Here is a 22,706-nt window from a genome sequence, read left to right as displayed (position 1 = left end):
GACTGAAATAATGTTATAAATCATAGTTTATTTCAGTAACCGGGAAGATAATTTAATAATTTCTTTCAAAATGTATAATCTTGCTTGATATAACCCTAATATAACATGTTTTCAGATCTCAGGAATAGGCTATATACTGAATGGCCAGATTATTATGATCTCTGAATGCATAATAATCTGGCCACTCAGCATATATATATGTATATATTAGAGGCCTGGTGCATGGGTGCATGGGTGGTGTCTAGCAAGCCTGGCCAGGGGTAAGGGACATGGGCGGTTGGCTGGCCTGCCTGCTGATCGAACTCCTGGTTGAGGGGAAAATTTGCATATTAACCTTTTATTATATAGGATATACACTGAGTGGCCAGATTATTATGTGTTTAATCTAGCCACTCTGTATTTATAGGAGTTTCTAACTGAGCTTCTGCCAGAAGCAAGTCTCCTTCATAATGTAACTCAACCATTCAGCTATGTGATCTCTACTAGTTATTGAGCTTTGCTGACTGCATTTTACCCTAAAGATCTTCAGTGCTGTCATTACTTCAGCTAGTATCAATCAAATTGCTCAAGTGAATAACATTGAAAATACGTTTTGAAAGGACCAGAATTATTTTGACAAAGAATGAATTATATTAAACACTAAGAGAACATGCACAAATTAAAATTAATGTCTTTGGATAAAAAAACTATGGTACATCTACACAATGGAATACTATGCTGCCATAAAAAGAAGGAATTCTCATCATTTGCAGCAACCTAGATGGAATTGGAGAACATCATGCTAAGTGAAATAAGCCAGTCAATGAAAGAGAAACACCACATGACCTCACTTATTTATGGATAATAAAGAACATTATAAACTGATGAACCAAAAGATAGATATAGAGACAGTAAAGCAACAAGCAGACTGTCAAATTACAGCAGGTAGGGTAGGGAGATCTGGGGGAGATAATAGATCAACCAAAGGACTTGTATACATGCATATAAGTACAACCAATGGACACAAAACTCTGGGGAGGGAGGGTAGGTATGGGGGGGGGGCAATGTTAAAATATGTACATAGATAATTTAATAAAAAAATGAAAATAAAATAAAATTAATGTCTTCACAGTCTCATATACTCTGTGACCAGAAGTTATAATTGATATTCTACTAAAATATTTTTGGAATTTTTTAAAAGCAAGTGAAAAAAATTTACATTTTTTCTTTTCAAAAATATTTCAAGACATCTATTTTTAAACAATATTTGGGTTTTTTAAAGCATCATTTTTAAAGCTTTGCTAATTTTTAAAATTGAGGTATAATTGATATGTAACATTAGATTAGTTTTAGGTGCACACCATAATCTATACTAATAAAAAGGTAATATGCTAATTAGATTGGACATCTTCCAGACATCTTTTAGATATCTTCCCGACGTCCCTCCAGACAAAGCCACGGTGGCAGGGGCTGAGGCAGAGGCAGTTAGGGGTGATCAGGTCAACAGGGGAGAGCAGTTTAGGGGGCAATCAGGCCAGCAGGGGAGAGCAGTTAGGGGGTAGGCAGGTAGGTGAGCAGTTAGGAGCCAGCAGTCCCAGATTGCAAAAGGGATGTCTGACAGTCGGACATCCCCCAAGGGGTCCTGGATTGGAGAGGGTGCAGGCCAGGCCTCTAGTCCTATATAATAAAAGCCTAATATGCTAAGTGTCTGGTTGTCTGGTTGTCTGTTCAATCAATTGAAGTGTAATATGCTAATGATATGCTAAGGCCATTCAACCTCTTGCTATGATGTGCACTGACCACCAGGAGGCAGACGGTCGACCAGTCACTATGATATATACTGACCACCAGGGGGAAGATGCTCTGACTGGTAGGTTAGCTTGCTGCTGGGGTCCAGCCTATTGGGACTGAGCCAGATGGGCTGGACATGCCCTGAGCCCTCCCGTGGTCCCTCCCCAGCTGGCCAACCTCCTGCGTCCCTGCCCAGCTCCGACCATATACTGGTGGGGTCCCTTGGCCTGGCCTGCGCCCTCTCCCAATCTGGGACTGCTTGGGGGATGTCTGAGAGTTGGTTTCAGCCTGATCTCGCAGGCCAGGCTGACGGACCCCACTAGTGCACAAATTTGTGCACTGGCCTCTGGTGATTTTATATTTGTACTAGAGGCCCAATGCATGAAATTCTTGTAAGAGGAGGCCGGGCTTCCCTCCAACTGTTGGCAGGCACTTGGGACCTGGGCTTCCCTTGCAGCCCCAGCTTCACCTGGAAGGTGGTCTGGAAGGACGTCTGGTCTAATTAGCATATTATGCTTTTATTATTATAGATATATTGTGAATGATCACCACAGTAAGTCATCACCATAGTAGTTAACACCCATTACCATACATAGTTACAAAAGTTTGTTTTTTTTGTGATGAGAACTCTTAAGGTTTGCTCTCTTAGCAACTTTAACATATGCAGTAGAGTAAAATTATTTTTAAAAAATATGTTTTTATTTACTTTAAGGGAGAAGGGAGCGGGAGAGAAAGATAGAAATATCAATGAGAGAGAAACATCAACATCCATTGGCTGCCTCCTGCATGCTCCCCACTGGAGACTGAGCCTGCAACTCTGGGAATTGCACCAGGGACTTCTTTGTGTATGGGTTGATGCTCAGCTACTGAGCCACACTGGTTGGGCTTCAGTAGAGTATTATTAACTAAAGTTGCCATTTTGTACATTACATCCCCATGAGTTATTTATTTTATACCTGGAAATTTGTATCTTTGACTCCACTCACCTGTTTTGTCTACCACCTAACCCTGACTCCTGGTTAAAATCAGTCTGTTCTCTGTATCTGTGAGCTTGTTTTGTTTGCTTGTTTTAAGATTTCACATATAAGTGAGATCATATGGTATTTGTCTTTCTCTGGCTCATTTCAGCTAGCATAATGCCCTCAAAGTCAATTATGTTGTCACAAGTGGCAAGATTTCATTCTTCTTTAATGGCTGAATAATATTCTATTGCATATATTTAGCACATTTCCTTTTTAGAGATTTTAAAAATTTATTTTAGAGGGAAAGGGAGAGGGAGATAGAAACATTGACATCAACATCGATCGGCTGCCTTCTGCACAACCCCTGCTGGAGATCAAGCTTGAAATCCCAGGATGTGCCCTGATCAGGATTCATCTGGGATCTCTTGGCACATGGGTCGATGCTCATCCAAGGTCAGGCCACATGTCTTTCTTTTTTCTTTTTTTTTGTTAATCATCATCTGAGGATATTTTTTCATTGATTTTTAGAGAGAGTGGAATGGAGAGACAGAGTCAGAGAGTGAGAAAAACATCAATGTGAGAGAGACACATCAATCGGTTGCCTCCTGCACAGGCCCCAATGAGGGCCAGGATTGAGCCTGTAACCGAGTTACATGCCCTTGACTATAATCAAACTCAGGACTCTTAAGTCTGCAGGCCAACCCTCTATCCACTAAGTCAAGTCATCTAGAGCCACCTTTCTTTTTTTATTATTTATTTATTTATTTATTTATTTATTTATTTATTTTTAACTCATAGTTTTTTTAAAAAAATATATATTATTGATTTTGTACAGAGAAGAAGGGAGAGAGATAGAGAGTTAGAAACATCGATGAGAGAGAGTCATTGATCAGCTGCCTCTTGCACACCCCCTACTGGGGATATGCCCGCAACCAAGGTACATGCCCTTGACCGGAATCGAACCCGGGACCTTTCAGTCCCCAAGCCGATGCTCTATCCATTTAGCCAACCGGTTTCGGCCACCTTTCTTTTTTTAACCAAATTAAATTTATTTGGGTGACATTGGTTAGTACATTACGTGTTTCAAGTATATAATTTTGTAATATGTCATGTGTATATTGTAGGTTTACAGCTGTGAGTACATGAAATACAATTTATTCTGTATTATTACTTACTGTATTATTTGCTATATGAACAACTATAAAACTACTTTTTGCCTCACCTTGTTTTTTTTTTTTAATATGTTTTTACTGATTTTTTTTTTAGAGAGAGAGAAACATTGATGATAAACATCAACTGGCTGCCTCCTGCACGCCTCCTACTGGGGATCTAGCCCACAATCCAGGCATATGACCTGACTGGGAATTGTACCAGAGACCTCTTGGTGCATGGGGTGGAGTGCAATCCACTGAACTACACCAGCTGGGTGCCACCTTGTAGTTCAAGCAAGGGCTGTAATATATATGCCTTTTAGCCTAATATTTACCTAATCTTAGAAGAATCAATATACTTAATATGTCTCATGAATTTACAGGAGTAAAAAAGTTAGAGATTATTCTCTTTGTATATATATCTTATCACCTTTTGGGTACAAAATATTTTTTGTTTTTCCTAATACCACTGCTCATGCATTTGGTACTAAAGATTCCATGAGCTGTAAAAAAAGATTTGACTATATTTGAACATAATTTGCTTTGTGAAGTCTTTATAAGAATCTAGTTTTTGATGTTTAAGTGAAAATTTTTCATTTAGCAGGTTTATTGTTAATTGTAGTAGGTTAAATAGCAGCTTAAAATATTTTTCAGAAGGTACTCATAGTATTTTTATGAATATTAACAACATTTTGCTAGTTGATGCTCAGAAATATTTTAAAAATCACAGATATCTAGATATAAAGACCTCTGTTACATGAGTTTGGGAAAACCTCAATTTTGGTAATATAAAAGGCATCAGTTCTGATTCTATGTCAAGCTTAGGTTTACGGAATTCTATGTCCTAGTAAGATTTAGCTTGGAGTCTGGAACTCAGATTGTGTAAAAAATGATGACATCATTTGTACAGATTCAGTAACTGGCTAATTTCACTAATTAGGCATGTCATTTTCATTTATCTTTATTGTTGAAAATATTACAGATATCCCCTTTATTCTGTTGATCCCCTCCTCCTCACTTCTGTACCCTCTCTCGGCCTTCACCTCACTATTGTCTGTGTCAATGGGTTATGCATGTATGCAAATAAGTTCTTTGGTTGATATCTTTCATCCCTCCCCTTCCCTCTGAGAATTGTCAGATTATTGCATGCTTCCATGCCTCTGGATCTATTTTGTTTGTTAGAGCATGTCATTGTTTTTTCTCTTAAAGTAAGGTCAAGACTTCAGAGACAGGATAAGTTAGCTATGTCTGTCTAATGCTTGAAAATATTAATAAGTATTTCAATTTGACAAGGTACATATGTAAGTTTTCCTTCAGAATGTCTACATTTTCTAGTTTTGAAGACATTGTTAATTTCTATTTTGTAGTTTTAAGATGACCTATAATAACATTACTATTTGTAAAGCATTTTACTTTTGAGAATGAGAGTAATGATTGTTAGAAACAAATGATTTCCGGGGAATAGAAATTTCATTTGAAAATTGTACTCCACTTTTACCTTAAAATAATTTTTTCTCTAGTTTGGTTTTACTCTTAAGGTCATTCAAAGGTTTTTCATGTTATATTCACTTGACAAACTATCTAGGGACTGATTTCAAAATGATTTGCTACTAGGGTGATAATTCATAGTACTTTTGCCATCCATTGTTATTTCAGAAATTATTCAAAACCTGATTGTAAAAGATAGTTCACCTGTCATACATGAGGCAATTGATAGACTGTTCATGGACATATCAAATATCAACAGGGAATCTATGGCTGAAATACAGGATGCTCAGGTTGGTATAAAAGTAATTTCGATAAATTTAAAAAAATATTTATTGTTTAGAGTATTATAGATGTCCCCTTTTATACCCCTATTGTCCCCCTCCACCCAGTTCCCAACCCGCCCCAGGCCTTCACTGCCCTACTGTTTGTGTCTATTGATAAGATCTTTGGTTAATCTCTTCCCATCCCCCCTCCCCACTTCCCTCTGAGATTCATCAGTCTATTCCATGCTTCCATGCTTCTGATTCTATTTTATTCGCCAGTTTATTTTGTTCAGTAGATTACTTGTTCATTTATCTTTATTTTTAGATTCAACTATTGATAGCAATGTATTTGTTGCCATTTTATTGTTCATATTTTCTCTTCTTAAAAAATACCTTCAACATTTCATGTTAATACTGGTTTGGTGGTGATGAGTTCCTTTAGCTTTTTCTTGCTTGTGAAGCTCTTTATCTGACTTTCAATTCTAAATAAGAGCTTTGCTGGGTAGAGTATTATTGGTTGTAATTCCTTGATATTTATCACTTTGACTATTTCTTTTTTAAAAAATTTTTTTAAAATAAATTTTTATTGTTCATATTATTACAAATGTTCCTTTCCCCCCTCCCCCATTGCTCTCCTCCACCAGGTTCCCACCCCACCCTCTGCCCTTTCCCCACTCCCCATTGTCCTCATCCATAGGTACACAGTTTATGTTCGGTCTCTTCCCACATCCCCCTCTCCCCTTTTCCCAAAGAATTGTCAGTTCACTCCCCTTCCATACCTCTGATTCTATTATATTCAACAGTTAATATTGTTCATCAGATTTTTTTTTAAAATTTCCTTTGTTTTTAGATTTACTTGTTGATAGTTATGTATTTGTTGTTCATAATTTTTATCTTTATTTACTTTCTCTTCTGAAAGAACCCCTTCAGCAATTCATATAATTCTGGTTTGGCTTTTTTTTTTATTTGTGAAGCTCTTTATCTGGCCTTCGATTCTGAGTGATAGCTTTGCTGGGTAGAGTATTTTTGGCTGTAGGTTCTTACTATTCATCACCTTGAATATTTCTTGCCATTCCCATCTGGCCTGCATGGTTTCTGTTGAGAAATCAGCTGACAATCGTATAGGTGCTCCTTTATAGGTAACTACCTGCTTTGCTCTTGTTGCTTTTAATATTCTCTCTTTGTCTTTTGCTCTTGGAATTTTAATTATGATTTGTCTTGATGTGGTCCTCTTTGGATTCCTTTTGTTTGGAGTTCTGTGCGCTTCCTGGACTTGTAAGTCTAATTCTTTCACCAGGTGGGGGAAGTTTTCTGTCACTATTTCTTTCAGTATCTTTTCGATATCTTGCTCTCTCTCATCTTCTGGGACCCCCATAATTCTGATGTTGGTTCGCTTGAAGTTGTGCCAAAGGTTTCTTACATTATCTTCAATTTTCTGGATTCTCTTGCCTTCTTGCTTCTGCGGAGGAGTGTCTTCTGGCTCTTTATGTTCCAAATCTTTGACTTGATTCTTGCGATCTTCCATTCTGTTTTTAGGACTCTGTAGAATACTTTTTATTTCAGACAATGTATTCTTTATTTCTTGTTGATCCCTTATCATTTCTCGTTGATTCCTTATTAATTCTAGTTGATCCATTTTTATATCCTCATAGGTCTTATCAACCTTTTCTAGGAAATTCTTGAAAAACCTTATAAGTGTAGATTTGAACTCTATATCCAGTTGCTTTTTGTCCTCCATTTCTTTCGTTTGTGATCTATTTCGTTGTCGCATTTTCGCAGCTTCCCTGATGGGGCGGAGTTTCAGGGCGGAGCCTACAGCCTTGGCTTCAGTCAGCCCCGCCCTATGCGGCTCCTGAGTCTCAGGGTCCTTCAGTACTCGCTGCAAGCGTCTCTGAGAGAAAGGTGCCCTCGATTTTCACCTGCTACCAAACAGTCTAGGCTCTCCCTCAATGAGCCTGGAACTGGGTTCAGTTCAGTTGGAAGTGGGATTGGAGGTGGCGTTCAGAGCGGTCTGGAGCCCCTGTCTCTTTCCTGTCAGGGCAATCCCGCGTCACAGCCAACCGTCCCTTCTCTGCGCGCAATGTGCGCACCTCTGGGACCTCCTTTCGCCGCTCCCGCTCCCCCGGGTTCCGCCTTACAGCCCAGCTCCCTATGGATGAGCCTGGGTCCCTAGGATCTGGCCTAGAACTGGGGTTCAGAGCAGTTGGAACTGGGGCCCAGCACAGTTGAAGCTTTTATCTCCTTTCCGCTAGGGAATGCCAGCCAGGCACTCAGCCTCCCTCCTCTCCTGCTCCGTCCTCTCCATGCGCGCGCACCATGTGTCTCTGTACCTTAGGCTTTTACAGCTCCTCCACGCTTCCTTCTGGTTTTCTCCTTGCTTCTCGTTGTAGAATTTCTAGTCAGTCGACTTTCCTGTAGTTCTGGGTAATGTCCATTTTATATTTTAGTTGTATTTTATTGAAATTGTTGTGTGCGGCTGCGGCTAGGTATTTACCTGTGCAGCCATCTTGGATTCTCCCACTTTGACTATTTCTTGCCATTCTCTCTGGCCTGCAAAGTTTCTGTTGAGATATTAGTATGTAATTAACTGCTTTTCTCTTGCTGCTTTTAATATTCTCTCTTTGTCTTTAGCCCTTGGCATTTTAATTATGACATGTCGTGGTGTGGGCCTCTTTTGGTTCTTCTTGTTCGGGACTCTCCATGCATCCCGGACTTTAAATCAATTTTTTTCACCAGGTAGGGGAAGTTTTCTGTCATTATTTCTTCAAGTAGGATTTCAGTTTCTTTTTTAAAAGAAATATATTTTATTGACTTTTTTACAGAGAGGGATAGAGAGATAGAAACATCGATGAGAGAGAAACATTGACCAGCTGCCTCCTGCACACCCCCCTTCCGGGGATGTACCCACAACCAATGTACATGCCCTTGGCCGGAATTGAACCTGGGACCTTTCAGTCCACAGACTGATGCTCTATCCACTGAGCCAAACCAGTTTTGGCAGATTTCTTGCTCTCTCATCTCCTCTGGCACCCCTAAAATGCAAATGTTGGTACACTTGAAGTTGTGTCAGAGGCTCCTTACACTGTCTTCAGATTTTTTTATTCTTTTTTCTTTTTGCTCTTCTAATTGCATTTTTTTGTTTTTTTTTTTGCTTCCTCATATTCCAAATCATTGATTTTTTTCTGAACTATTATGTATTTTTTAAATTATTATTTTTAATTTTTTTATTAAATATATTAACATATTATTACAAATGTTCCTCATTTTCCCCCCTCCATTGTTCACCTCCACCAGGTTCCTACCCTACCCTCTGCCCTTTTCCTACCCCCAATTGTCCTCATCCATAGGTGCACAGTTTATGTTCAGTCTCTTCCCACACCCCCCACTTCCCTTTTCCCTGAGAATCATCAGTCCACTCCCCTTCCATACCTCTGATTCTCTTATATTCAACAGTTAATATTGTTCATCAGGTTTTTTAATTCCCTTGGTTTTTAGATTCACTTGATAGTTACGTATTTGTTGTTCATAATTTTTACCTTTATTTTCTTCCTCTTCCTAAGGAACCCCCTTCAGCAATTCATATAATTCTGGTTTGGCGGTGATGAACTCCTTTAGCTTTTTTTTTAATTTTATTAGTGAAGCTCTTTATCTGGCCTTTGATTCTGAGTGATAGCTTTGCTGGGTAGAGTATTTTTGGCTGTATGTTCTTGTTATTCATCACCTTGAATATTTCTTGCCATTCCCATCTGGCCTGCATGGTTTCTGTTGAGAAATCAGCTGACAATCGTATGGGTGCTCCTTTATAGATAAGTAACTACCTGCTTTTCTCTTGTTGCTTTTAATATTCTCTCTTTGTCTTTTGCTCTTGGGATTTTAATTATGATGTGTCTTGGTGAGGTCCTCTTTGGATTCCTTTTGTTTGGGGTTCTGTGCGCTTCCTGGACTTGTAAGTCTATTTCTTTCACCTATGCCGCCATCTTGGTTTCTCTTCTATTTATGTAGTATATCCTTTTAATTGATTTGTGGATATTGAATCAGCCTTGCAAACCAGCTAGAAATTTGCTTAATCATGATGTATCATCTCTTTAATGTATTGCTGAATTCAGTTTGCTAATATTTTGTTGAGGATTTCTAAATCTATGTTCATCAGGGATATTGGCCTATAATTTTTTTTGTAGTGTCTTTGTCTGGTTTTAATATTAGGGTAATGCCGGCTTTCTTAGATGAGTTTGGTTGCATACCCCTTCTTTAATTTTTTGGAATAGTTTGGGGGGGGGTGGTTATTAATTAGTATTTGAATGTTTGCTAAAATTTGCCTGTTAAGCTATCTGTTTCAAGGTTTTTGTTTGTTGGAAGGTTTTGATTATTGATTCTATCTCATTAGCAGTTACTGGTCTGTTTGTATTTCTCTTTCTTCCTGATTCAGCCTTGGAATATTGTATGTTTCTAGGAATTTATCCATTTCTTCCATGTTGTGTGATCACTATTTTAAGTGGTTAAGTATTATTCCTTGTAGTGGATTTGTCATTATCCATCTATGTGTTTCTTTATTATTGGATAATTATATTATCCCTAATTTTCATTATTATAAATAGTAATATGAAGAACACTAGTGTAAAATTTATCCCCTCAACATTTAGATTACATCTGTATGCTATTGTAGAATCTCAGAAATGCAATTAATGGGTCAAAACATATGATTTTTGTTGGCTGTTTTTGTTTTGTTTTGTTTATTAACATATTGTAAAATTGCTTTGAAAAAATGGTAGTTTCTTCAAGATGTTTTACTCTAGTTGTTTACTTTCCCCCCTAAATACCATTTCTTCCTCTGGGAAATTTGGAGTCAAATATTAACTCCATGTGTTTTTGATGAAACAAATCAAATGATCCCTCATGTGAAAGTCATCATTAGGTCAGCTGTGGCATGGGTTTACTATGTGAGAGAGATGGAGATGAGAATGAGAATTAGCCCCAGAATAGTTAGGTAAATAACAACAATGCTAAATAAAAAATCTAGTTCATTAGAAAAATGTGGAAATGTAGGTAAGAAAAGTGATACAGAGAATATAAAATTAAAATACAATTGTGCTTCTTCAATGTATATAAAATAGTTTTTTTTTTTTTTTTTTTTTTTTTTGCTTATCCAGTTAGTATTCCTATCTACCAATATGTTTATTAGGACTAATAAACATTTTCTTCAGAGGTCCTTGCCAGAAACCAGCCTGTGCACATTTTTTTTTAAATCCTCACCAGAGGATATTTTTCCACTGAGTTTTAGAGAGAATGGAAGGAAAGGGGAGAGACAGAGAGAAACATAAATGTGAGAGAGACACATCGATTTCTTGCCTCATGTGCTCACCCTGACCAGGGCCGGGAATCCAGCCTGCAACTGAGGTATGTGCACTTGACTGGAATTGAACCTGGAACCCTTCTGTCCGCAGGCCAATGCTCTATCCATTAAGCCAAACTGGGTAGAGCAGATATACATTTTTTTGTGTCTTCATTTAATCCTTGAGACACTATGAAATTGATTTATTTTTGCACCTGATATAAAGATAAACCCCAGGAGAAGGTTCTAGAAACTTTGCTCTCTACTCTCTACAAAACATAGTAAAACAATAAATTTTATCATTTGAGTATATATTCTTTATTTAGGACTTTGACAGGTACTATAAATTTTATAAGACATGATCTTTGATATCAAGGAGCCTAGTTTGGAAATAAAATAACAACCAAAATAAAGAATAAATGATATACAACAGCATAACTAATTGCTCAATTATGTGAAACTCAATCAATATTGGAATTCAAGGAAGAGAGAGATCATCATAGACCAGTAATTGTTGAAGGTGTTATGGATGTTCTTGGTGAGAATGAAGTAGATTTGAGTTATGTAAAGGGAATGGGAGGATATATATCAGGTAAAGCCAACAGTATGAATAAAGGTGCATAGAATAAATGGACAAGTTGTGTTTATGAGACAGTAAGATAATTATTGTAACAGTGGCTAAGTTTTGGGGATGAAAGATAGAATATGACTAGATTATGGAGGGCCCATAAGTGACCCACAATAGTCAGAGAAGCATAAAACATGCAAGGAAGAAAATATTGTTGGAGATGGACAGTATTTTAACTGGCTAAGAAAATGTTTCTCTTGTCTAGGTTGAAGAAATGGCTATAAACCTGTGGAACTGGGCAGTTACCAAGAGAGTCGGTTTGGTTATAAGTAAAGAGCAGAAAGCTAAATGTATGTATATATTTTGTGACTCATTGTGAGAAATATTCTTATTACTAGTATAAATCATGTTATGGTCCAGCAATTGAAATAATATTTTGACCAGTTCTTAGATGGAAATTTGTTAAAATAAGACTAAGCAAAACAACCCATAAACAGTGGTTTCTCAAGCAAAGAGCCTTCCTCGGTTTTATGATTTTTACAAAATTAGCTCCATATTTAAAAAAGTTTAAAAGCTTTACTGCAAGAAATAGGCTGGTGGTAAACAACAGAGATGATTAAAGGGTGGGAAAATGAGAACTTGAGGGAATGTTAAAAGACATGGATTTTCTTTGGAGAAGAGGTGATCTGGATTCTGAAGGACCATCAAATAGTAGTTTTCTCTTTCCATTGGAAATATAGAAAGAAGAATGTTGCTTTATGAGAGATTTGGATTTAAAATATCTGTAATGACTAGTTTCCTCATGAGGTTGGTTGATTAACATTGTACTGAGAAAAATTAAAGAAGTTTTTTTTCTACCTAAGAGCAAATAACAACAACAAAACAAAAAACACAAACCAAGCTCATCTGCTTGGATGCATTAAATTTGGTTCACTGGCAAAGTTCTAGTGATTAAGCTAAATGGGCAGGGTTTAGTGTGCTCACAGTAACTGATTTCCAACAAGGATAGTGACAATGTAATTTTGGAAATTATTTTGCCCAATTATAAAGGATACATTGAGGCAGTAGTACAATAGGTAAATGTCTGGACTGGTTGGCTTTGTAAAGATAAATGAATTTTATCTGTATGTAACAAAATTTATTACCAAGTATTTATCTTTATAAATATAAACCAAAACTACACAACTTTAGTATAAGTATAGAGTAATTAATGGCTAATAAAGTCAATAATATACTTATTAGTCCACTCCTCTATTAGGATGTTTTTAAAGACTAGTTCTATCTTTTTAACTCAGATAAAGGTTGAGATCATTGCTCCTAGAAGCCTTAGTTCCTGTAGTTATAGGGGAGGGAATAGTTAGAAACTTATCCATGGAGAAACTTATTACTACAATACAATGAACTGTGTTAGATTAAAATGCATTAATTCTAAACTCCTACCATTTTGCATTTCAAGGAACATTGCTCTAGCTGTTTTTCACTGCTGGTCAAGTACTAGGGATTTGGTAGATGAAGTGGGAGCTGCAGCCCTAGGACTTCTCCCAGTGTGCTGACTCTGTGCATGTAGCACTTCTTAAACAGATATTTGGGTGCTTATTATGTATACTAGAGGCCTGGTACACAAAATTAGTGCACGAATGTATGTGTGTCCCTCAGCCCAGCCTGCACCCTCTCTAATCTGGGACCCCTCAAGGGATGTCGGACTGCCCATTTAGGCCTGATCCCACTGGGTATATATCTCACAATCCAGGACTGCTGACTCCCAACTGCTCGCCTGCCTGATTGCCCCTAACAGCTTATGCCTGCCAGGCTGATCACTCCTAACCACTCCCCTGCCAGCCTGACTGACACCTAACTGCTCCCCTGCCAGCCCGATTGCCCCCGACTTCCCTCCCCTGCAGGCCCAGTCACTCCCAACTGCCCTCCCCTAAAGGCCTAGTCACCCCCAACTGCCCTCCCCTAAAGTCCTGGTTGACCCCAACTTCCCTCTCCTGCAGGCCCAGTCACCCCTCACTGCCCTCCCCTGCAGGCCTGATCACCCCCAACTGCCTTCCCTTTCAGGCCTGGTTCTCCCCAACTGCCCTCCCTTGCAGGCCTTATACCTCCCAACTGCCCTCCCTTGCAGGCCTTATATCTCCCAACTGCCCTCCATTGCTGACCCGATCGCCCACAAGTGCCCTTCCCTGCCGTCCATCTTGTGGTGGCCATCTTGTGCGCACATGGGGGTGGTCATCTTTGACCACATAGAGGCAGCCATCTTGTGTGTTGTGATGTTCAATTTGCATATTACCTCTTTATTATATAGTGCATGAAATTTGTGTATGGAGGGGAGTCCCTTAGCCCGTCCTACACCCTCTCCAATCTGGTACCCCTTGGGGGGTGTCCGACTGCCGGGTTAGGTCTGATCCCTCTCACAATCCGGGACCACTGGCTCCTAACCATTTACCTGCCTGCCTGCTTGATCACCCCTAACCACTCTGCTTACTACCTGATCGCCCATAACCTCTCTGCATGCCTGCCTGATTGCCCCTAACTGCTCTTCCCTGCTGACCTTATCGCCCCTAATTGCTCTCCCCTTCTGGCCTGATCACCACTAGCTGTTCTCCCCAGCTGGTCTGATCACCCCTAATCACCTCTGCCTTGGCTCCCGCCACCATGGCTGTGTCCAGAAGGATGACCAGAAGATGTCTGGTCTAATTAGCATATTACCCTTTTATTAGTATAGATAGTACTTTTAAGGTGATAGTGAAAAACAAGATGTCATGCAGAAAGCATTTGATTTAAAATAGTTTTGTTTTTTTTTTGAGCCAAAACCGGTTTGGCTCAGTGGTAGAGCGTCGGTCTGCGGACTGAAAGATCCTGGGTTCGATTCCGGTCAAGGGCATGTACATTGGTTGCGGGCACGTCCCCGGTAGGGGGTGTGCAAGAGGCAGCTGGTCGATGTTTCTCTCTCATCGACGTTTCTAGCTCTCTATCTCTCTCCCTTCCTCCTCTCTGTAAAATATCAATAAAATATATTTTAAAAAAATAAAAAATTAAAATATATATTTTTTGAGAATGAAATCTTTTTTAAAAATTTTATTTTTATTCCAAAAAGATGTTGTTGGTAGTATTTTGACTCATTAAAACAAATTCAGTGTGACTGAATTATGTTGTGATGAAAAAAGTCATCAAGATTTATAGGCTACTGTTTTTATTATTGTGAAGACTTATGGAACAATGTTAAGAAATAGGAAAGCCAAAATCGGGGAATGACATAAATTGTATTATAGATTTGTTCTATTTGAGGAAACAATAAGATTGGTAATATGAGAAAAGTCAGCCTCCCTGTAGATTTGGTAGGTATTCACATGGAGGTGATTATTGAAACCCTAGATGTAGTTGAATTCTCTGAAAAAGAAAATAAAGAGCAACAGTTCTTAAATATTGGTATAAATAAGGTTTGCCTGTGGATTCTGTTATATTACAGATGCCTAGGCTCCACCATGGTGGTTTTGACTTACTAGGTTTAGGATGAAACCTGTGTATATCTGTAATTTGTAAAAAGTTCTTATGTATACCAAATTTTAAGAACCAATGGTGTTGAGAGAACAGAGTAGTGCAATTTTAACCTTGAGTCTTTCAAATCTTGGAAAAACAAGAATAAGGATAGGAGACATAAAGAAGGTCAAAATATTCTAACCAAGACTTATTACTCATTTATTGAATACATAGTTGTGATAGGGTTGTCATACCACGTTATGGTAGACAGTAGGTGAAAGGGACAAGATAAGAGTCCAGAACAAAAATACCTTGAGGATCTGGGAAGGAATGGGTAAATGAGCAAGAAAAAGAATGCACAAATGCCAGAGCATATAACACCATGTGTTGTTTAAAATCAATTCAGTTATCAAGCTGTGGACACTGATGGAGTAGGGTAAGGCAGATGTAAGCAGGCAACTATCCAAGTTTATAATGTAGAGGCGCCAAGAACAGTCTGGTGAAAAGACAAGGATAGAAGTATGGCATAAAAAAATCTTTATACTGAAGCGGCATTCTTAGCTTCAGCTGCCTTTGGCCTAAAGGCTTGTTGGTGATAACTATAAATGGCTGAATCAAGAATGTGGGGATAGATGCAAAATTCTTAGACTGAGACATTTCCCACAGAGGGACCCTGCTCAAAGCTGTGACGTCAAGGAAGTATATTTCTCAAAAAGGTTATGATCACTGAAATGTTGCTGTGAAGTCATGGAAGGTGATCTTTTTTTTACCCCTTTAATTATTTTAAAAATATTTTTTCTTTATTATTATTTTTAAAAATGCATCTTTATTGTTGAAAGTATTACAGATGTTCTTCTTCCCCCCTGCCATTGACCTCCTCCTCCCCACTTTAACACCCTCCTCAGGCCTTCAGAACACTATTATCTGTGTCCATGGGTTATGCTCAAACTATATAATAAAAGGCTAATATTCAAATTATCCCCTTCATGGGAAGTTCAACTGGGAGTTGGACCAGAGTGCAGAGCCAGCTGGCAAACTGCCCGCAGCCCCCCAGCCGGCCCAGACTGATCAGCCCTGATCGGGGGAAGGCCGGCTGGACCCCACCCGTGCATAAATTTGTGCAGTGGGCCTTTAGTATGCATATAAGTTGTTTCGTTTAACACACACACACACACACACACACACACACACACACACACACACTTCCCTCTGAGAATCCTCAGTCTGTTTCATGCTGGAATGTGATCTTTGGTAGTGAAGTTTTAGCTAAGTGGTTAGAACACAAAAATATTGCAGGGGCTTAAGGAGATGAGTGAGTAGCAAGAAAATAGAGGTAGTAGATAGACCATCAATTCAAGAAGTTTGGCAATGAAAGGAAGAGGAGAAATGGGATGGAAGCTTGAAACATGGAGTTGATTCTTTTTTCTTCAAGGAAGGGAGATGGATGTATTTGAAGGTAGAGAGAAAGGAGTAAATTGAGAGGGAGGTACTAAAGGTAACTTTGGAGAGGGGAAATAATAAAAAGACCAGGCTCCTTAAGAAAGCTGCAGCCCAGCCTGAGTGACTCAGTGGTTGAGCATCAACCTATGAATCATGGTTCAATTCCTGGTCAGGGCACATGCCTGGCTCAATCCCCAGCAGGGTGTATGGGGAGAGAGCTGACCAATGATTCTCATCATTGGTGTTTTTTAGCTCTCTCTTCCTCTCCTTTCCACTCTGCAATCAATAAAAACACATTTTAAAAACCTGCAGAATAAGTAAACTTTGGAAAAAAATAAAGTTTAGTAATTTAAAAAAACTGGAAATGCAAGACAATGTAAATATATGATTATTTATTATTTTACTGTTTTTTTTTGTTTTTTTTTTGTTTTTTTTTTTTTTTAGAAATAAATTAACTTTGTCAAGGAATAAATAGATTTTACATTTCATGATGAATAATAAATATACAACTACTCCAGTTACCTTGTAATTTCAGCTGGGAAAATCTCTTTTCAATTGAATATTAATTAAAAAATGGTTTTAGCATAGGTAAAATAGCTGCTGAGACCTAACATCAAGACAGTTAGTTCAGTTATGTGTGAAATCATTCTTTAAAAAATTGGATATGTTTTATGATGAAAGTAACTATACAAGCAAGAAGGTTACACTTATTCAAACTTTCCTATTTTCAGGGGAAGTGAACTGTATAATGAAGGTATCTGTATTTTCTAAATTATATTTTAAGAACTTTTATGTCATCTTTGCCAAAGAATATATTTAGAAAGTTTCAAATTTAGGAGACTAATCCCCAACTATCCTTATATTGTTCCACATAGAATTATATTGTTGCCAGCACATACAAAACAGCGTGTGGAACCAGGTATCTTCCTTGAGTCTTTAGAGCTTAAAACCTGCAGACATTAAAATTTGAAAATTCAGTATCTGACTGACTAGCATTAAGCAAATTATTCATTTGGTAAATATCAGATCATGTACTTTTAATAGTTTTTAAAAACCTTTAAAACTTTTTTTTAAACAATACTTGTTTCATTTCACATCTCTTTTCATAGGTTTATAAAAAAGAATGAATGTTTTGTGTTTATGGGTGTCTAATTACTGTTTTTGCAGTACGGCATGTTGCTTGCAAGTTGCTGTGTATGTGTGAAAGCTCAGCTACTTCAGAAGAAGCTATTCACAGACGGATTTTGGTAAGTCCTAATTAAATGAGGACAAAGTACAGATGCAATGAAATAGTCATTACTCTATGAAAATGGTTGAAGTTAGTATAAACTGGAAGAATTTTATATTCTTTAGCATATTCATATTTCCTTTTCTTTTTTAAAAAAAATTCTTTATTGTTTAAAGTATTACATATGTCTCCTTTTCCCTCTTGATCTCTCCCCAGCTGTTCCCACCCCCAAGCACTTTAAGGGGAGAAAGAAAAAGGTGTTCTCACTCTATCATGATACTTATGTCATTCCCAATTAACTCTTGATTTATCAGCTTATATAGAATCTATTTTTCTGCTATGATAGAAGATTTATCTCTTATTTTCTAATATCACTTTGTCTTACTTCCCATTTTTTTGTTAATTATACTATTTTTTATTTATCTGATGGTTACCTTTTAAAACTAAATGACAAACTTTACATTTTTATTTTTATAACAGTTTTGGAGAGTATGTCTTTACTTTCCACTTGGAGAGAATATTAGTACCTTTATCATTCTCTCTACCTTTCTTTACCTTAAACCTTTTAACTCATGTCACTTTTAACATTTGCATTTTTGGCTTTCTTGATTCAAAGGATGAAAACTAAAAGGAGCATTTTATTGATTGCGACTACTACTTAATTCTGTGGATAATGGTATTTCTCTTTATTTTCTTGCTCTCTTAATACTGTTTCCTCAGGTATTCTATTTGTTGAGTGTAAGGTCCTTTTATGGTATTCATTCCCTCAATTGTTTAGTCATTGTTGCTCACATTTGATTTGAGATTCTGTGATAGTTTTCTGTAAATACTATGTCACTCTACCACAACCTGAATCCAGTGACTGATGGAAAAGTAGGACTGGATTCTTCAATTGACCTGTGTTGTAAGTAATCTGGAATTCTATTTTTATCCAGCCTAAGTGATTGTACTCACGATTCCTTCCTGGATGAGAAGGGAGGAGATACCTCTTGGGAGGAAGCCAACTGTCTGATACGCCTACTATTCATATCCAGAATGTTTCTACATTTTTCAATTTTGTGCATTTTGGGGGTGGTGATTTTATCTCATCCCATTTGCTGTCTATTTTTAAGAGGTTCCTCATTAATTTAGGTCAGTGGTTGGCAAACTCATTAGTCAACAGAGCCAAATATCAACAGTACAATGATTGAAATTTCTTCTGAGAGCCAAATTTTTAAAATTTAAACTTTTTCTAACGCCACTCTTCAAAATAGACTCACCTAGGCCGTGGTATTTTGTGGAAGAGCCACACTAAAGGGCCAAGGAGCTGCATGTGGTTCTCAAGCCACAGTTTCCCAGCCATGGATTTAGGTCAACTATAAATGCCCCTTATTTCCAGGACTCTTTAAAAAAAAAGTATATTTTTATTGATTTCAGAGAGGAATGGAGAGGAAGAGAGAGATAGAAACATCAAGGATGAGAGGGAATCATTGATTGGCTGCCTCTTACCTGACCCCTACTGGGGATTGAGACCACAACCCAGGTATGTGCCCTTGACTGGAATTGAACCCGGGAGTCTTCAGTTCACAGGCTGATACTCTATCCACTGAGCCAAACCAGCTAGGGACAGGACTCTTACTGAATAAGAAAAAAATATATATATCTTTTCTCTTATTTATAGAGAATATACTAGTATATAAATTCCTAGAAATAATATATATAAAACATGATATATTACATATATCATATCTAGGGATTTATAGTCTATAAGGTTTATACTAAAACTAGACGCCCGGTGCATGAAAATTCGTGCACTGGGTGGGTGTCTCAGCCCGGCTTGCCCTCTCACAGTTCGGGAGCCCTCAGGGGATGTCATACTGATGGGAGGCAACCGGGCTGATCAGGGGAAGGCGCTGCCCCATCACCCCACTGCTGCTGCCACTGCCACCTGCTGTGGTCATGGCCCTTGGCCCTTGCTTCTTAGTGCTGGCCCTGTACCCTGCCCACTGTTGGGTTGGGAGCGGGGCGCGATCTGGAGCTTGGCCGGCTGGTGGAGGGCCTGTGGGAGGTTGAGGCACAGCAGGTCACACCCCATCCAGCCTCTGCAGAGGTGTGACACTAGGACCAGCCCTCACTGCTGCCTCTGTGGCTGCCTGTGTGGAAGAGGCAGCATTGGACCAGGGCCACGCAGCCCCTTCTCCTGATGCCTCTGCGGAAGGGGCCTCAGTGCTGGACTGGCCTGTGCCGAGGCCTCTCCCGTGCCACCTCTGCAAAAGGGACCTGCGGCACTGGACTGGCTTGTACTGCCGCCTCTCCCATGCTGCTGACTCTCCTGTGCTGCCACCTTCCTTGCTGCCACCTTCCTTGCTGCTGGCCCTTGGTCCTCACAGTTGCTGCAGTTTTGTCCAGAAGGATGTCTGGAAGACGTCCAATCTATCTGGTCTAATTAGCATATTACCCTTTTATTAGTATAGATTATAGCATATATACCAGATATAAATTTATAGTATCCAAAATTTATAGTATAATATATATGTTTATATGCATATATGCATACACACACACACACACACACACACACACACATACACTGCATTTCTAGGGACTTATAACACACAGGGTGGCTGTAGTGTGTGCTCAGTTCTTCATCTTCATTTAGTTCTTCTTTGCTTCCATAGCATTTGTACATATTTCGTATCAACTATTTATTTAGATGTCTGTCAGTTACAATACTGTGAGCTTCTTCAGGATGCCTGGCATATAAAAGATAGTTAATAAACATTTGTTGGATTAATAAAAATTTTATTAGATATAGTATTTAAAAACTAGAACCCATGTGTTGTTGACTTACAGTTTAATGATTATCATATAACTTCATGTATGTGAGCATTAATTTTTCAGAATTTTGTCTTATCTAAATTATCCCAATGCTTGTTTTCTTTTTAATATTTCCTTAGAGGATGTCTTTTCAAGTACTAGTATATTAAATTTTTTAAAATCCTCACCCAAGGACATGCTTAGAGAGAGGAAGGGTGAGAGGAAGAGAGATAAAGAGAGAGGAAGAGAGAAGCATTGATGTGAGAAAGAAGCGTCAGCTGGTTACTTTCTGCACACTCCCTGATGGGGGATCAAACCTGCAACCCAGTTAGGTGTGCATTTTCAATTGGAAACCCCTCAGTGCATAGTACACTCAACCAATTGAACCACTCCAGCTGGGAAAGTCTATTAATTTTTTTATAAATATGTTTTTGAAATATATTTTTATTTCAGAAAGGAAGGGAGAGGGAGAAAAACATCAATGATGAGAGAGAATCATTGATTGGCTGCCTTTTGTGCATCCCACACTGGGGATTGAGCCCACAACCTGGGCATGTCCCCTGACAGGGAATCAAACCATGACCTCCTGGTTCATGGGTTGAAACTCAACCACTGAGTCAAACTGGCCGATTTATTAATTAAAAAATATTTTTATTGATTTCATAGAAGGGAGAGGGAGAGAGAGATAGAAACATCAATTATGAGAGAAACATCAATCATTGACCAGCTGCTGCCTGCCTGCCCCATACTGGGGATTGAGCCCGAAACCCAGGCATATGCCCTACTGGGAATCAAATTGTGGTTCACAGGTCAATGTTCAACCACTGAATCATGCCAACAGGCTGTTTTTATTATTGCTTTTCTCAAGACCATTTCTCTTAATTATGGAGTTCAAAACAGAACACATGGACACAAAACTCTGGGGAGGGAGGGTATGTATGGGAGGGGGGGGCAATGTTAAAATATGTACACCGATAATAATTTAATAAATAAAAAGAAAGAAAGAAAAAAAAAACAACCAGAACACAGAATTCTAATAAATGCTGATAACGTTTTGTTTTCTGTGGATTACACTACTGAATATGGACAGAAAATTAAATATTTTCTTCAGTATCCTCCTCAACCAGTTTGGAGGAGGTGTGATTAAAAATAATATATATTTTTAATCTCTCTCTTACAGATGACTATGAAAACAGGAAAAGGGTGGGTGGATGTTGGAAATGCTGTGATTGCTGATGAATTTTTTCAAGCTGCTATGGCTGTAAGTTACCACTGATTTTTTAGCTGTGGCAATTATTTGTAACAGTTGTTATTCACATTATTACAGAGTATTGTTGTTTTATTTTCCAGGGGTTGGAGCAATTATATGCCAAATTAATGCAGAGCAGCTTCACTGATACCCAAGTGACTGTACAGAAGTTGACTATTGAGAGAAATCTTTTCAAAGTGCTTTCTTACCAAGCAGAGTCAGTAGGTATCATAGTCACCAGAGCCTCACAATGAGGCATTTGTTATATGTAAATACAAAAGTGATGATCTATTAGAAGAAAGTCAGGTGTCATCTCTATATAAAAACCTAAGCAACCATTACAACCGAATGACCAGAATGACTGGTTGACCAGTTGCTGTGATGCACACTGACCACTAGGGGGCAGGCAGTTAATGCAGGAGTTGCCCCCTGGTGGTCAGTGTGCTCCCAGAGCCAACATCCTGTGGACCCTCCCCCCACCTTGCCAGCTGGCCAATCTCCTGGGGTCCCTCTTCCCAGCCAGCCGGCCCCCAATAGGCCTCAATTGCCATCTAAGCTGAGGAACCTCACCCATGAAAAAATTCATGCACCAGGTCTCTAGTAAGATTATATTTGACTTTTTAAATCTCTGTTTTGTATCTGAAGGTAACATTACTGATAGTGATTGGTATATATGTGAAGTTGGATAAAGTTGAAAAGAATGATATATAACTAAACATCATTTTACCACTGCACGTAATATCTATCAGTTATTTATGGCAGTAGCCTCTATTTGAAACACCCATCTTTGTGACTTTCTTCTATTCACAGTCTGCCTAATATATGTGCCTGTTAAGAGTCTTCTCATTTGTAATTGTTCTGAGTTGTTTGCTGATGTTTTCTAAAAGTCTGCTGTTATTAGTGTTCCAAGTTGTACTTTACCTGTGTTTTTCTTTTGGATTTCCTCCTTTTTGTCACCATACAGTTAGGCGTGCATTTTCAG

The 22,706-nt window shown here is 38.4% G+C and overlaps 1 protein-coding gene across 1 annotated transcript in view; it reads left to right on the top strand.

Annotated features, from left to right (window-relative positions):
• The window catches only part of TEX11 (testis expressed 11), a gene marked incomplete at its 5' end in the record, with an annotated part of 308,295 nt that overhangs the window by 7,961 nt on the left and 277,628 nt on the right, over nucleotides 1-22,706 (top strand). Inside the window, 5 exons of the mRNA XM_084869541.1 lie at nucleotides 5,540-5,661; nucleotides 11,797-11,881; nucleotides 17,619-17,698; nucleotides 21,656-21,736; nucleotides 21,826-21,945. Coding sequence (XP_084725667.1) covers nucleotides 5,540-5,661; nucleotides 11,797-11,881; nucleotides 17,619-17,698; nucleotides 21,656-21,736; nucleotides 21,826-21,945 — 488 coding nt within the window. The remainder of the gene's footprint in view (nucleotides 1-5,539; nucleotides 5,662-11,796; nucleotides 11,882-17,618; nucleotides 17,699-21,655; nucleotides 21,737-21,825; nucleotides 21,946-22,706) is intronic.

Source organism: Pipistrellus hanaki (assembly GCF_964339955.1).
Source record: "Pipistrellus hanaki genome assembly, chromosome: X".
Lineage (NCBI taxonomy): Eukaryota > Metazoa > Chordata > Mammalia > Chiroptera > Vespertilionidae > Pipistrellus > Pipistrellus hanaki.
The sequence above is the reverse complement of the archived record's forward strand: the minus strand, read 5'-3'. Positions and strand labels throughout refer to the sequence as shown.